At 34.7% G+C, this 15,158-nt stretch overlaps 5 protein-coding genes across 5 annotated transcripts; 3 read left to right on the top strand and 2 right to left on the bottom strand.

Annotated features, from left to right (window-relative positions):
• The first annotated feature begins 259 nt into the window (after positions 1-259).
• On the top strand, positions 260-1,575 carry LOC130622735 (partner of Y14 and mago-like). Its single transcript, XM_057438232.1, has one exon. It carries the CDS (start codon positions 471-473, stop codon positions 1,002-1,004), a length of 534 nt encoding a protein of 177 aa, XP_057294215.1. The 5' UTR covers positions 260-470; the 3' UTR covers positions 1,005-1,575.
• Positions 1,576-1,682: 107 nt separating this feature from the next.
• On the top strand, positions 1,683-3,992 carry LOC130622732 (SET and MYND domain-containing protein 4-like). The gene has a single exon (XM_057438230.1). It carries the CDS (start codon positions 1,691-1,693, stop codon positions 3,920-3,922), a length of 2,232 nt encoding a protein of 743 aa, XP_057294213.1. The 5' UTR covers positions 1,683-1,690; the 3' UTR covers positions 3,923-3,992.
• Positions 3,993-4,651: 659 nt separating this feature from the next.
• On the top strand, positions 4,652-9,034 carry LOC130622733 (phosphatidylinositol N-acetylglucosaminyltransferase subunit Q-like). Its single transcript, XM_057438231.1, has 3 exons — positions 4,652-5,252; positions 8,066-8,323; positions 8,687-9,034. Exons 1-3 carry the CDS (start codon positions 4,700-4,702, stop codon positions 8,893-8,895), a joined length of 1,020 nt encoding a protein of 339 aa, XP_057294214.1. The 5' UTR covers positions 4,652-4,699; the 3' UTR covers positions 8,896-9,034.
• Positions 6,491-7,948, bottom strand: LOC130622737 (uncharacterized). The gene is made up of 2 exons (XM_057438234.1): positions 7,355-7,948; positions 6,491-6,896 (listed from the first exon to the last, which is right to left on the bottom strand). The coding sequence occupies exons 1-2, from the start codon at positions 7,427-7,429 to the stop codon at positions 6,615-6,617; spliced, it is 357 nt and encodes a 118-aa protein (XP_057294217.1). The 5' UTR covers positions 7,430-7,948; the 3' UTR covers positions 6,491-6,614.
• A 108-nt stretch (positions 9,035-9,142) lies between the features above and the next one.
• Positions 9,143-10,404, bottom strand: LOC130622736 (calmodulin-1-like). Its single transcript, XM_057438233.1, has 3 exons — positions 10,038-10,404; positions 9,777-9,909; positions 9,143-9,466 (listed from the first exon to the last, which is right to left on the bottom strand). The coding sequence occupies exons 1-3, from the start codon at positions 10,285-10,287 to the stop codon at positions 9,403-9,405; spliced, it is 447 nt and encodes a 148-aa protein (XP_057294216.1). The 5' UTR covers positions 10,288-10,404; the 3' UTR covers positions 9,143-9,402.
• Positions 10,405-15,158: the final 4,754 nt, after the last annotated feature.

Below are 15,158 nucleotides of genomic sequence, written 5' to 3'. Positions count from 1 at the left end.
TCTTCATGATGTATCAAATCTTGTGTTCTGAAACGCGAGGTTATGAACTATTTTGAGTGATCTATGATTGTTTTGGTAATTATCTTCCCTCTTTTCAGGGTGTTCACTGTGTCAGGAATTTAAAACTATGTCAGAATTTCAGGAAAGCGTCTTAACTCAAATGGTCAGTCAGAACTTTTTATTTTGTATAATATCGGCGAGGGTTGAATTTGAGATCTACTTAAAAATTTAGCATTTACTTTAATTACAAAAAAAAAGTTTTATTTCTTAAAAAGTATTCCTTTTCAAAGTAGCTGAAAAAATAAGGAAGATCCAAATGAATACTAAGTCAAAAAATGTCAAAATGGTGAGGAATATAAGAGGGTAAGATTGAAAGATTTAGCGGACATCCTGATTTTATGCGATTTGAACATTTCGTTAATGTTTCCCTGTCTTTTAATTTAGAGAATTAGATTTTCATTTCGAAGCTAATGGCTTCAGGGGGTGAGGAGATAATCCCTGCTAGTCGCCGACCAGATGGAACTTGGAGAAAGGAACGCAAAGTAAAAGCTGGCTACGTACCCCCTGATGAAGTTGAAAAATATGAAAGCAGGGGAAAGAAATTTTTGAATGAAATGCCAAAATTTCCTCCTGGTTATGTTCCACCTGCTGACCAATCAAAACCGATGACTAAAAATCAAAAGAAAAATGAGAAGAAGAAACAAAAACGAAAAGAAAAAGTCGAAGCAGAAGAGGCGTCTGCAACAATAGTTGACGATGAAGCACCAAAAAAGCTTTCAGAGGATGTAGCAAAATTGAAGATGACAACTGATGACACAGGACAGTCAGATAATAGTGATGTTTTGAAGAAAATAAAAGGTGTAAAGAAAAAGCTTAAACAAATAGATCAACTAATTGAGAGAAAATCGAAAGGTGAAATTTTAGAAAAAGAACAACTCGAGAAGATCACAAAGAGAAAAGACTTTGAAGAAGAACTCGAAAACTTAGAACTCGAATTAGAGTAAATGAGTGCTGAAAATATATATTAATAGTGGAAAAGCACAGCACCTGGGCAAAGACTATAGCAATATTTAGAATTGTAATGGACAGCATACGTAATATTGGCGTGGAGTATTTTCGAACATATGCAGTTAAATCTACTCATAACGGATATGGTATATCTAAACATCTGTATATAACATACCCTCAGTTGATACAACCATGCTTTTTAACAAACGTAGTTTCATCCAAATATGTCCACTATGTACAGGCTTAACTGTGATTAGAAAATGAATTTTTTAACTTTTTTAAATTATATCTGTCAGGTAAGAAATTTTATACCATGAAAATGATACAATAAAATATATTAGACGAACTATTTTTATTCTAAAAATAATCTCTGTAGTACATGTTGTATAAGAATAGGCTATAACTCGATGTGTGCAGCATCTATGTTTTGTGACTGTTTAAGTTATCCACTAACAGGAAATTATATTTAAATTTTAGTTTTTTTTAATTTTTGTTTACACGGAGTTGTTACAAATTGCTTGTGTTGTAGTATTTTTTGGTTTTTATAACCATAACAAGAATTGGTCACGATTTTTTATTTCTGTTAAAATTATTTTATACCCCTACATACTTGTCAATCCTTCTAGATATTTTTTTGCATAACAAATTTTTAAATATTCCTACTTCATAGGTGTAAGTAAACATGGAGTCATTGGATTGGCAAAATTTTCTTGATAAATTAACCAAAGTGTCCTTGCTAGATGGTGTTGTTCAGAACTTTAAATTGTTACTGAATGATGAAGATCGATTAAAGTTTTGTCTAAATCATAAGCTTATCAGTACCAAATTGTGTGATTGGCTTGCTAGAAATGCTCTTCCAGATGGCTCACAGTTGAAAAATACAAAAGTCGCGTTGAAATTCAAAACAGAAGGCAACAGTTACTACGTTCGCAAGAAGGAGGACCGGGCACTAGACTGTTATAATAAGGGATTATTGCATGCTACTAAGTCAGAGCTTGGCGTATTATACGGTAACCGATCAGCTGTTTTATTTAGCAAGTCTTGTTGGAACGAATGCATTCGTGATATTGAAGCGGCATGCATGAATGATTTTCCTTTAAGTAAGCAATGGAAATTATATAAGAGGAAAGGTGAAGTGTTTACGAAGCTACTGGACGTTTCTTCAGCGATTGATTGTTTTCGAAAAGTTGTGAAGTTGCTGAAAGATAAGGATGAATACCTGGAAGAACAAAGTAAAGTGACGAAACTGATTGAATCCCTTAATGAAAACAAAAAAGTTGAAAATGGTGTCTTTGGGGAAAAACAACAAGGTGGCGAAAATAGTCAGTTTGCTCCAGTTGGTGGATATAATGACACGATACCTAACGCTAGTAAATTACTCACACTATGTAACAACACTGAAGAAGGGCGTCATCTCATCGCGCGTGATAATCTTGAGAAGGGTAGTATAATCATTTCGGAAAACCCATACGCGGCTGTTTTGTTGCCACCGTGGTATAGCTCACGCTGTCAGCATTGTTTCTGTGAAGTTACCATCTTGTTTCCATGCCATGTATGCACCAAAGTTTGTTATTGTTCTCCGAAATGTCAAGAAGAATCTTGGAATTTATATCACTGGTTCGAATGTGGAAAGTTAAGTTTAATGGAGAAGATTGGTATTGCACATCTAGCAATGAGGATAATTTTAGTCACAAAAATGTCCACCTTGCTTCGTTTCATTGATGTGAAGAAGGAAACCGACGTAATTCCGGGATGCAATCAAGATGGCATCTATAATGCGTCCTATGAGAGTGTGTATAACTTGCTACCACACAGCCAAAATATCCAAGTTGAAGATCGATTTCAATACACTTTAGCTGGTGTCCTAATATATAAAGTCTTAGAGGAGAGCGTCTTTTTTCAGGAGGAGGTATCGAGTGATGTGAAATATCACGTCGGTGGATTGATTATTCGTCACATACAACAGCTTGTTTGTAATGCGCATGCGATTACATCGCTACATTCTAAAATGGCGTCAGCTAGTTCAAACTTGCTGGAACAAGATCAAGTTCGCATTGCAACAGCCATTTATCCCACGACAAGCTTGCTAAACCATTCATGCGAACCAAGCATTGTAAACAGCTTTTATAAGGATAGGTTAATTGTGAAATTAGCGAAAAATGTGAAAGCTGGAGATCAAATTTATAACTGCTATGGTCCTCATTATAGACGAATGAACTTTGCAGACCGACAGCAAACGTTAAAGCAGCAATACTTTTTCACTTGCAAATGTCCACATTGTTTGTTAGGAGCTGTTGCTATGGAAGAAATGGACTGTTTTCGGTGCGGTGTGTGTGACCAAAAATTATCGATCCAAGATGGAGATATGTGCTCTCATTGTGGGACCCAGATCTCTGGATACTATGAACAGTGCCGTAAAAAAGCTGTTGAAGCAAAAAGATTGCTAGAGTCTGGCTTAGACGTTTTGCAACAAAATCAGGATACTTCTATTTCTAAAGCAATTAAATTGCTTCTGAAATCTTTAAAAATACAAGAAGAAATTTACTTTAAATATCATTCATCCTTAGCTAAAACTTTTGATGTGATTGCGAAATGTTACACGATGCTACAAAATTATGCAGAATCATTGATATACTTGAAGCGGAGTGTGACCATCACTGAATCTAGATACGGTAAAGACAGTATCGAAGTAGCGAACGAGCTGCTTAAGTTATCTGATGTTTACATGGCGTTAATTCAACAACATGTCGACGCAAAAGATTTAAACTCAATTCATAACTTGCTTCCAGAAGCAATTGCTACAGTAAATAAATCAATTGTCGTGGTTGAACTTACTAAAGAACCAGATTCCGAAGATTTAAAAGAACTGAAAGTCAATCAACAAAGTTTGAAACAACTACAATATTTGTCCTGATTGTCTTTAAAATGTATTTTCGTTTGACTATTCTTAGCTGCCTCAGAAATAAATAACTATTCCTTCCAAAGGCGTTATTTTTTAGACTTAAAAAGCTGAAATAATGCACCTTTCCCGAGACTTATTCTTTTGATGTGCCGCAACTTTTTCTGTTGAGTTTTATGAAAAACGGACAACAGATTTGAATTCCTTATCAAAAATGTCATTAACAAAGAAAATTCGAAACAATGCAGCAAGTAAACAACCTGCTATTCTAATTTAAAGATTTGTGGCATGTCCAACCTCTTTTTGAAAACGAGGCGGGACATGGTAACCTGAGCATTAAGAAGACTTTAACTGTGATATATATCTCCTCAAAATAGCACGTATGTTGGCGTATTAAGTTAAACTTTTACACATAAATTAAAGAAACTATGCTGAATTCAAATATGGTATTCATATTTTACGAGTTTAAAAAAAGTATGACTCATGGTCTCGGGAAAGGTGTATTGTGTATATAATTTCATTTCAAAACTGGTCATCGTTCTATGCTTCTTTAAAACGAAACAAAACACAACAATAATGATGTTCTCTTCCACCTTCTTGCTTCCACTTAGTTTTTTAAAGAATGGTTACACGCTCTAAAACTTGTTAAATGACTTTGCGATGTTTTTTGCGAATGTCGACGGTCAAAACTCTCTCAGATAAATACTTTCCAATGCCAGTCTTTTTGCGCTTTATATATCTCCATTGTAATGTTTACTATTTTCTTTTAGGTTGTATTTACATGATCTAAAAATGAAACTTTTTGAATTCCTTTTAAAAATTTGTAACAGCTGCTATGGCCTTGAACACATTGTGAATCAAATCAATCCACTACGGAATAACACAGTCGAGCGAAAGAAAAAAATTTACAATATTGCGTTTGATGTCCTACTCGGTGTGACATTCTGTATCACGTTCACCCACACAACCTCGATCGAACATGTAACAAACTTTATACTGGTCATACGCACCATGGTTAAAAATTATATGGAAGACATTCTTCAGTGGTTGATGGGTGTACCAGCTGGTTTAAAGTTAAACCACGAACTTTCGTATTGCATGGGACATTTCTTTTTATATCATGTCTACATTTGGATGAGTTATCTTGTGTACATAGAAGAAGTTCTCAACGTTATTGTCACGATTGTCATCTATTCAAGCTGTTGTGGTTTGTCTTGCTTACTCTCGCTTGTAAATGACTCGATCAACCTGCTTACATTTCATATTTATTGCTTTTACGTCTACGCTGCAAAGGTCTACCATCTTCAATTACAAGCTTTGTTATCGTTAGCTCGATTGTTTATGGGTAAGTTTGTTTTGATGCTAGCCTCTTAATAAATGGAGGGTGATCTAGTTTAGGTTGGAGTGATTACTTTGAATGTCAATCAGTCAAAGTCACGGACACGAAAAGATTTTGTTGTGCATTTCATTGCATTTGGTGTAATACGCCTTTTTGACTTCGAAGTCAGATAAAAAAGCAATTTTTTTAATTCATGGTTTATTGATATTTCCATTAGCGGGTTCAAGGTCTACGATGTAACTAGGAGATTTCCACCCTTAAAGTTTCAAATTAAAATTATATAACTTGCACTTTTTTTTCGTCTAATCAAAACAACAATCAACTTCGCTTGACTGCGATATAAACACAGACTATTTTGTTTACTTCGAGTCGAGTACAACCATTCTTAACCAGCATACTAACTTTGCAACATGTGAATCTGAGTATTACCTTTTTTAAATTTATCTTAGAATGTTTATAACAGCATGTCAATGATCGACAAGTGAGCGGCTCATTAGTGACAACACTATCCTTGCTGTCATGTGATCCTTTATTTGCTTTTAGATGATGATTAATTTTCAGTAAGATTATGCGAACTATTTCAAACTGTGGATGAGGTCATCACTTAATGGACATCGTTGACATATATCAAGTTTTAATTACTCGTTTAATGAACACAAACATGTAATAATGTGCATGTATTTGCTAATATTCCATGCTGCGAAGAGGCGTTTAAGCTTTTATTACAAAGCGAAAATGAAATTTAACTCGCCAAATGCGTCCCCTCGAATGTGTAAATTTTTTAGCAAAGCGAAGTTTTGGACTGTTTTTTAAATTTGAGAATAAAATGAACCTTGTAGCAGGTTGAATCTAATAATGCCATTTTAACTTCTTCGTGAGCTTAGTAGACTATTTTTCCCATTTGCTTCCTCGTAAACATTCACATATTTTTATAAGAAGCATACTGTGTGGTTAACATAGGCTGAAGCCTGGATGGTTCTTAATTTTAGAGTTGTTTTCAAAATTTGTGAAGACCTAATTCCTGTTTCAAAAAATGCTAATCAGCAAGAGCCATCAATTATCAATTTATTTTTTTGATTTTTTTCATTGTTTCACGAGTTAGTTGTAGGAGGTACTTATAATCTGAGCCTAAGGTTTATTCTAGACTGGTTTCTTATAAAAGAACAATACAAGCATACATTTTGTAGAACTAAGTATGAAAACTCTTTAATAAACTTAGCAAAGAGAGAGGAAAGAAAGTAGAATCTAGAATCTGGAATCTCATATTAACAATAAAATCTACAAGTGTGACACGCGTATTTTTACACAATAAAACGAATGACTTTTTCTCTTCGTTTTGTCAAGTTCTAATATTTTCGTTCTTCACCTTCATCCTTTCAGGGTGCATTGACAGTTACAGAGACAGCTGAAACTTTCTTGTCGACATCTATAAGCGCGATGGTTTCTCTTTTCCTGCTTCTTTTTTATCGCGCAGCATTTTTGATATTTCTTCTCACACAATTTGCAACACGCAAATTTTGTTCCGTCCCGCACGTAATTACCACTGCCGGACACGGGTTCACACATGCTGAATGGTGTGCATTCAAACAGCCTAGGCTTACGCAAATCGAACGGATTGTGTTTCCAGAAGTTTTTGAAACGGTACCCACCCTGAAAATAGAAAATAACACTGTTTATGCTGTAAATGAAAGTTGCTTTTGAACATTGCCCATAGCCACTGACTTATTTCTTTCCTTGTGTTTAGCGTATAAAGAAGTGATTTTAAAACTACCAACCTTTAATGCTTTTGTTTTTGTTGACAAAATTAATTTTTGTGATGAAAAATCAATACTTTGTCATAAAACAAAAAAAAAATTGCTTTCTGTGAACCTTCGAGATTAATTTATACGATAATGACCAACTCAACAACAATGGTATGAGTGACAATCGTGTAAATGAGAAAAAAATTGGGTTTGACCAACTAACGCATAATAAACCATCTGTGAGCGCTCTGAGCCGACTTGCCAAAAATTAAAACTAGACTCTTCCGTACATGAAGACTGTTGAGTCAGCATAAGCTAGTTTTCAAGAAAAATTATCCACTATGTTCTAATCTTAAAATTAAGTACCTTTACACTTCTCTTCAGTTCAGCTGCAGATGTGAAAGCTATAAGGATCAATCCTATGGCAAGATATATCTTCATGATGTCGAGTTCTTTCTCCTTCGAGCTCAGTACTTTGTCTGATAATAATATAAGAAGCTTCTCTTTTAAATCCTGCGAAAATTATTTTACTCTTAATCAGTGCTTGATTGCTTCCTTAATGATGAAATAACGAAGTCCTTAAAAAATTCGTTTTGATGCAAGCTTTACATGCAATTACCATGCAGAAATACTTGATTGGTAAATTTGTGGACATAAAGTTTATTTTCTATACTTTGGCTAGGTATTCTCGTTTTAAATTTGTATTTAAATCTTATTTTTCGGTTTTAAATAATTACATCCAATTAGAGGTTTACTTATTAGACAAAATTGCCAGCAAATATTTGTACGGAAATTTTTTCAGTTTTTGTCGTAGATGTCACATACACCAGAGTAATTGTGAAAAACACCACGTGTTTTGTGACGTGTTTGCAAATTAACTATCGGATGTTTGGAAATAATGTCAAAGAATCGCTTCCCTTTGTTATCACTCTGTTACTCCGAAGTGAGGCTAGCCTCCTTTATGACGTAGTCGTTCTTGGTATTGTTTTTGGAAGCAATTTAGAGAACCACAAATTTTTCATAAAAATAAAATAATTTTAAAGATGAATAGGTCTATATTTTAGCTTTATATTCTAGGTAAGAAATGGAACGTGCTTCGATTAAGAGTTGACTCGATAACCTACGATGCTGATCAGTTGATACTGGGTACTATACTTTTCACCATTCTCCTGTTCCTCTTACCAACCACTCTTCTATATTATGTTGTGTTTGCAACGGCTCGATTACTCGTCTTGATTATCCAAGATGGAATGTACGCAGCTGTATTTATCATTACCAAATTTCCGGTGTACGATATTTTCATGCTGAACTTGGATAAGGACCTCTTCCAGACAGGTATTCTTTGTCCCGTTTTATAACGGATAGGGATTTGGGTCTGGGGAAGCTGGTTCGTTTTTCAAATTGTTATAATCAGGTTCATTTAAATTGTATCCTTCATTTATTATTCATTGTAAATTACCGCCCATCAAAATGACACAATTTTGGTATTGCGTAAAAATCACTATGAGTCTGCGTGATGTATTGAAGTCTTCCAAGTTTTTTTGTTTAAAACTGCGCTACGTCAAGCAACAGGATTATGCTTTTGATAAAGCAAACCAGTTTTGTTGACTCGGTTGACAATATCAGATTTCATAGTCTGTGTCTTTTTTTGAGACAGTAACGGGAAATATTTTTGCCATGCCCTAATTTTTGTTGTAGGTATAAAGACAGTGGAATTTGTTTACGACTCGAAGGATAAAAAAGCGCTACCAAGCGACTTCAGTACGTCATATAAAAGTATTACCGCATATGAACTGATAAAGAACGAACTCAGCTTTACGTGGCCGAACGTTCTAGAAATACTCAAAAAATTTTCTACTGGTGTTGTTGTAAAACCATGGAATAAACAGGAAGATAGTCAGAATTGACAGAAACTTTTACTTCAACCCCCTCCATGATATTTACAGACGAATGCTTTGAATGTATATTGTTACTTATATTTTGATTTTTTTATAAAGAGTTCATTAATATCGTTTGGTATTGTATTCTATATTAAATTCCTATTTTTAGTTTAATTGACAGTTTGGCGCGATCAGTTTGAAAGTCAGTATCGCGTTTTAAAATAAAAACGTGCGAATTAAAAACAAGTAAAGATAAATCTCGTAGCTGTTATTTCGTAGAATTCTTTGTTTAAACTGAAATCTAAGTGTAGCGCATAAAAGCCATAATCTGAAAGAACATGATAAATTAAAGATACATGCTAAAACTACGTTAATAAACAACAAACACAAATCGTTTTGTGTTGTGGCACGACTTATTTTCATGAGCTGAATTCAATTCAAGATATTAAAATTCGTAAAATCTCAGAAGCTGGATGTGTTTTTGTTTTACAAATTGTTTCTAAAGATAATCTTGTTATAAAAAGAACATCACGTTTATCTCTTCAAAGTGATCATATCTTTAAATTCTGCAAATGTTATTCTTCGGTTCTTATCCAATCTAAACGAAATGTATAAAACATGTAGCAACTTTTATGTCAGCGTGGTTTTGTATTATTATTATTTTTTAAGTTTGCCGTTATACTGTAATGTTTATTGACTTCTCTGTTACTTTGCAGATAGTCAGCCTAATTAAAGCTGGCTACTGACTATGAATCGACTTCTGTGGTTAACAGACAAGAGACTTGCTGAATGAAAAAATTAAGCTTAGACCATTCTATACTAATAGGTAGAATATGTTAAAAATTTTTGCTGCGCTCAGCCACGTTTGTTCTCTTTTTGTTTCAAACTATGATCTTAAATTTACTTACTTGAAGTGTTTGATAATGTTTTGTTTGTCGACTTCCGGAGCTTTTTCCATGATGTAGAGTAAAGCTTCTTTAATATCATTGGCTGCGATGTAACCTTCTCCCATAAAATCGAACGCGTTGAACGAATCGCGAGCTAGAATGTAGAATTTAAAATAATACACAGATCTGTTAAATAATTCATGAATTCAAAATATATGGGCGTCATGGAATGGTGTGTACCAGTGAAACTCTAAGTAACTTTTCTGTACCTAACTCTAGTACCTGCTTTCGTTTCTTTTTCGTCACTCTGCAATCTACGCGTTAAATCAACAAACTCTTCAAAATCTAGCTCGTTGTTCCCATCTGCATCTGCCATAATGGTCATATTTTCTAACTCCACATCAGTAGGGTTGAAACCCAAGGTTTTTAAGACATCTCTCAAAAGTTCACATTTGATGACACCGAGATGATTTTCAAACATGCAAAATGCATCTTTGTATGTTTGCAACATGTCATCTGTTAGAAAGACCATGTTTATAACGATTTAGTTAGGACCAGTCCAATGCAAGTGAATCTGTTTTTCTGTTTTTGAACGTTTTTGTAAACTTTTCAGTTGATTTCAAATAAGGAGGAAAATAAAAAAATTGAATTCATAAATCACATTTGAATTGCTTGCATGAATTCTTTTTATGTATAATTTATTAAAATAATGAAATTTTCTGAATTGTCGATATAACGTAATGCAAAAAGGGATGTATAAATGATCAATATGATCAATATTGTCAACGTGTAATAGTATTTCCGCTATTCTCGTACGTAAGAATTAATGGTAATATTTATGTAAATAAAATGTGAATCGGCGAACCCTTGATTCGCCAAAAAAGAAAAGAAAATCCTTCATTCAAGCTACTGAATTTAAAAAGCATACAAATTCAGGTCGAGTTGACTCTGACTTCTCTAAGATTTGGATTGTTCCCAACCATTTTATTCTTGTTCCCAAAATTTAAACTAGAAATTTTACTTCTGGCAACCACTTTCTTCCAGCATGTAAACCACGTATTGGATCAAATTTTGGTCCAATTTTCGAATGTTAGATGGATTCTGATATTCTCTTTTTGACAATCTCTCATCGTCGGAAAATCGTGTGGACGAGGTTAAAGGACAAGCGACAGAATATACTTCAACACCATAAGTAAGTAAGGGTAAAGATCTGCCTGTATTTAGATTCAGAGAAAAGTTCAAAATGAATATGACGGATTTAGGGTTGTATTTCTTATTTTGCCCCATAACTTTATAAAAGTTGTCTGTAATGTTAAGAAACAATTGTTGAATAAAAATTGTATTTAAATGCATCAAACATTAAAATTTAGTTAAATGAACCATAGAATGTCGGAAGTGAACTTTGATCGAGAAAAACCTTTATCCAACACGATTTTTATTCTTTTTATTCCTTTTTCGTCTGACACAAAAAAATTTAAAATGTAAGATGACATGCTTAATGAATTTTTATGTCGGTTTTAAGATTTTCAAAATTGTATTGTTTTTTGCTTGTGCAAGAAAGGGCTATGGACCAAATCTATCTTGGTTTATTGTCCTTTTATTTTATGCGACCTCGTTTTAACCCTCCCTTTTTTGAAAACGTCGGAATGTAATAATTTCACCTATATCTATTAAAAAGACTAAACAAAATTAATGTTTGACAAAAATTAAACTATGAATTGTTAAAGCCCCTTTTCCTTCCAATTCCTCCACCATTCTCGATAAAGAGAGTCACGTTTAAACTGCGTAGTTCATTTTCTTTTCCTACAACTTCGCACCCAAGAACTCTTATTTTTGCCGCTGTGTATGTACGCACAAATGCTAAACACTTTCGGTTCAAAGTTGCTAAGCAAGATGATGTATCAAAACTCACCTTCTTTTGTCGCTTTTTCTTGCGTGTTTAGTCGCTCTGTTAAATCAATAAATTCATCAAATTCAATTCTTCCGTTTTTGTTTTTATCCACGACTATAGTCAACTCTTCCAGTTGTTTGTCTGTCGGATTATAACCAGCATATCTTAACATATCTTTGATGGTTCTTGTATGGACATGACCTTTTCTGTCCTTATCGAATAACAAAAATATATCATTATAATCGTCAAACATGTCCTCACTTAATCCCGCCATTTTTTTTTCTTCGATTACCAAGGCCTTGCTATAAAACTTTGGAAAATCTGGAATGATTTCTTTTCTTTATAAATGAGTAACGTTTGAAAAAGTTATTTCAGAATAGGCGCCGTTGGATTGCAAGCAGCCTGTTAAAGCGATTCATTAAGGACATCTCAGTGTCAAAATTATTTCAGAAACTCCAAATGCTTGTCTGACAGTCTATCTTTGAAAACTGTCATTTGAAAATGTACCGCATGTACAGACTAATTTAATTGTTCGGTGAAAATTTAATGTACTCTTACAACTATTTTAAACTATTATTTCCTGAAAGTTTAAAATACAGTGAAACCTCTATAGAGTGGACACCATCAAGACTTCAATTATTTGTATTTCCTCTATTCTATTATTAGCTTATTAATTTATTTCAAACTTAAAGAGGGGATTAGTCCCCAAGGCCTTGTGCCCCCTGAGCCGTTGTTACGCTATCAAATTAATCAAAAAAGCAAAATGTCCAAGGAACTAGTTTGTATTTTTTCTTCAGACTCAGCCTCTTGAAACACTTTGAGGTTAATTTCACTTTACCCCAACACTTCAGAGCAGGTTTTTAAATCAATTTGAGCCAATCTTGGAAGTATTGCTACGTAGCAAACCAAAGATTACATACATCGAAAGCGTAGCTAATGAGGAGGACAAGTCTATTTTTTATTAGTGGAATTTGATGAGAGTGTAATAAATGCTTTACAGGAACGATTGCAGAAACTCCAAACATCGAAACATCGCACACAACCCTCAGAAAAAAATCCGTTACTGCAGTCACAGGTATTGTAAAAAGAGGGTAGTGATTTCTTTAAAGTTGACGTGGGTTGGGTGTTTAATAAAAGGAGAGGTCATTTTCTAAACTTTTTAAAAATCAAAGGTGTTTTAATATTTGGAATGGGTGGTAAAATAGCAAGTTAACTTTGGAAAGCCACTCAGAATATTCTTGCAATAAAAGTTACTACTCTTTTCTGGTATGTGGCTAGTGCCAGCGCTTGTGTCAACAAGAGAAGAAGAAGCACCGGGGACAAGTTTGAAAGGTGAAAATGCCCTGGGAACAAGGTTGAATAAATTGTTTGATGCAAACATTAAGTCAACATATACAGGCAAATGAACACTCTAATTGTATAAAACAATAAGTCAGGCGAATTTGCGGCGAAAAAAGGTCGATCGTCTGAAACGATAATATAAAAGCATAAACCAATTGTCAATATAAGTCGAGTGTCGTAATAATATGTCAGGTGTGCAAAATTTGAAACAACAAAAACAACATTCAAACTTTTACTACCTGATAACTGATTAAAAAGATTCGCCTGTCGCCAGAAAACGTAACACGATCGATAACAAGCAGCAGTACTTTCAATACTCCATTGTGTCTTGTATCGCTACTAAGCCTAGCTGTTGGTTGTAAGGGTCTGGGCATATGCATTAAGTATCGATAATTCTGCAAAAATTTAACCAAGCTGGGCAATAGTCCATATTTTCCGCGTGCCTAGTCTAACGCGTTTTTGTTTCGCGTAGATCTCGAAAAATCTCCATTTTTCTCGCAATCTTAAGGTGGTTTACCACCAAATAATGTCTGAATTTCATGAATTGTCTTTTACCTGTTTTCTGACAGCAAATTCATCTTAGAACACCGTGGCAAGTATTGCGCGAAATTTGTCCAAGAAATACCACATAAGTTGTCTGGGAGACGAGTAAGCCTCACGAAAATGCGTTTCACTCAATCACTACACGCGACACTTGAGAAAAATACGCGGCCAAAAATGCGTTCAAAAAGCGCATGTTATTCAGTTATTTGGTTTAGTATCAAGCAGCAAAATGTAATATTTTGCTCCTATTTTACCTAGCAACGGGTAACCATGGCAACCAATCAACTAAATTTTAGACTTAATTTTGTCATACTGTCGCGTACTATGATATCCTCATCAAGTAACTTTAGAAAAGACAATCTTCTGCGATATAAGTTATTTGTTGGAAAGCCACCTTCAGATAAGTTTAGGGTGCCCGGGACGCAGAACGAATTTCGTGCGGTTAATAGAAATAATGCGCTGCTCAATTTTTCCTGCAAGTGCTGAACTGGCCGAAGTCTAAGTCCGCCCATGTCGATTTTTCGTAACGACAGCATAGGTATAGAGGACTTTGTTGTTCTGCAATGCTATTTCTGCATTTGCTCAGTGCCAAATGGTGCTAAAACATTTTCTTTGTTTCATGAAAGTTTTTCAAATAAAAAGCAAGGCCAATGTATGGCAACATAAGCCACTTACACCAACAGGACATTCACAGTAGACTTTGATTAAAATATTATTATTACTACATAACCTTTGGTCTTGTTAATTCACCATATGATCTTTTAACAAGAGCTCTAACAAACATGACCCAAACTACCTTCTCTTGTTCTAGAACTGTTATCTAAATATAAATGCTGTGAATTTTGGATACCATTCCTCTTTCAGTCACCAGGGCCAGTAATGGGGGGTATAATTTAAATCGATTAACACGAAGGTTAATCTCGTGATTGTACCTCCTGTGGACAGGTCACATTCCAAAATCTTTTTTTCCCATTATTACAAAAACAATATGTATAAGTGTTAAGCAGCAAATAACTACATATAGGTGAATATTTATCATAGCACATCCGTATTTCATTCTCAACAGAGAATACTTCACCCCGATCAGACCTCTGATCATGATGGGCGAGTATATTGCCGCACGTAGTGTAGTGGGTTCGTCTGCGGCTCCCAGTTCTGGGGACCGCGGATCGAATCCCGCTCACTACTTGGCAGTGTGTTAGTGATGAACAAAGTAGTTCTTCTTCAATATGACTTACACGCATTATACTTGCCCGTCATGATCAGAGGTCTAATCGGGGTGAAGCATTCTCTGTTGAGAATGAAATACGGATGTGCTATGATAAATATTCACCTATATGTATACACACCATCCGGATAAACTATCTGAGTTCATCACTAACATATTGCCGCACGTAGTGTAGTGGGTTCGTCTGCGGCTCCCAGTTCTGGGGACCGCGGATCAAATCCCGCTCACTGCTTGGCAGTGTGTTAGTGATGAACAAAGTAGTTCTTCTTCAATATAGCAAATAACTACTTTGCGAGAGGTCTGAAAATTTGTTCCTACGAGCCACTTCGCTCCATGCCCCGGAGTCTTATAATACCTTCGCGGTATGAAACTCCGTATTTTAATTTCTCTTGTGTGAACC

Source organism: Hydractinia symbiolongicarpus, chromosome 12 (genome assembly GCF_029227915.1).
Source record: "Hydractinia symbiolongicarpus strain clone_291-10 chromosome 12, HSymV2.1, whole genome shotgun sequence".
NCBI lineage: Eukaryota > Metazoa > Cnidaria > Hydrozoa > Anthoathecata > Hydractiniidae > Hydractinia > Hydractinia symbiolongicarpus.
This window is presented reverse-complemented; position numbering and strand designations above follow the sequence as displayed.

Excerpts from the sequence above, each read along its gene's own strand:
- LOC130622735 (XM_057438232.1), top strand. The coding sequence starts at position 471 with ATGGCTTCAGGGGGTGAGGAGATAATCCCTGCTAGTCGCCGACCAGAT.
- LOC130622732 (XM_057438230.1), top strand. The coding sequence starts at position 1,691 with ATGGAGTCATTGGATTGGCAAAATTTTCTTGATAAATTAACCAAAGTG.
- LOC130622733 (XM_057438231.1), top strand. The coding sequence starts at position 4,700 with ATGAAACTTTTTGAATTCCTTTTAAAAATTTGTAACAGCTGCTATGGC. Across the intron at positions 5,253-8,065 it reads GTTAGCTCGATTGTTTATGG|GTAAGAAATGGAACGTGCTT; the intron begins GTAAGTTTGTTT and ends TTTATATTCTAG. Across the intron at positions 8,324-8,686 it reads TAAGGACCTCTTCCAGACAG|GTATAAAGACAGTGGAATTT; the intron begins GTATTCTTTGTC and ends TTTTTGTTGTAG.
- LOC130622737 (XM_057438234.1), bottom strand. The coding sequence starts at position 7,429 with ATGAAGATATATCTTGCCATAGGATTGATCCTTATAGCTTTCACATCT. Across the intron at positions 6,897-7,354 it reads AACTGAAGAGAAGTGTAAAG|GGTGGGTACCGTTTCAAAAA; the intron begins GTACTTAATTTT and ends TTCTATTTTCAG.
- LOC130622736 (XM_057438233.1), bottom strand. The coding sequence starts at position 10,287 with ATGGTCTTTCTAACAGATGACATGTTGCAAACATACAAAGATGCATTT. Across the intron at positions 9,910-10,037 it reads CGAAAAAGAAACGAAAGCAG|CTCGCGATTCGTTCAACGCG; the intron begins GTACTAGAGTTA and ends TCTACATTCTAG. Across the intron at positions 9,467-9,776 it reads AACATTATCAAACACTTCAA|ATTGGATAAGAACCGAAGAA; the intron begins GTAAGTAAATTT and ends CATTTCGTTTAG.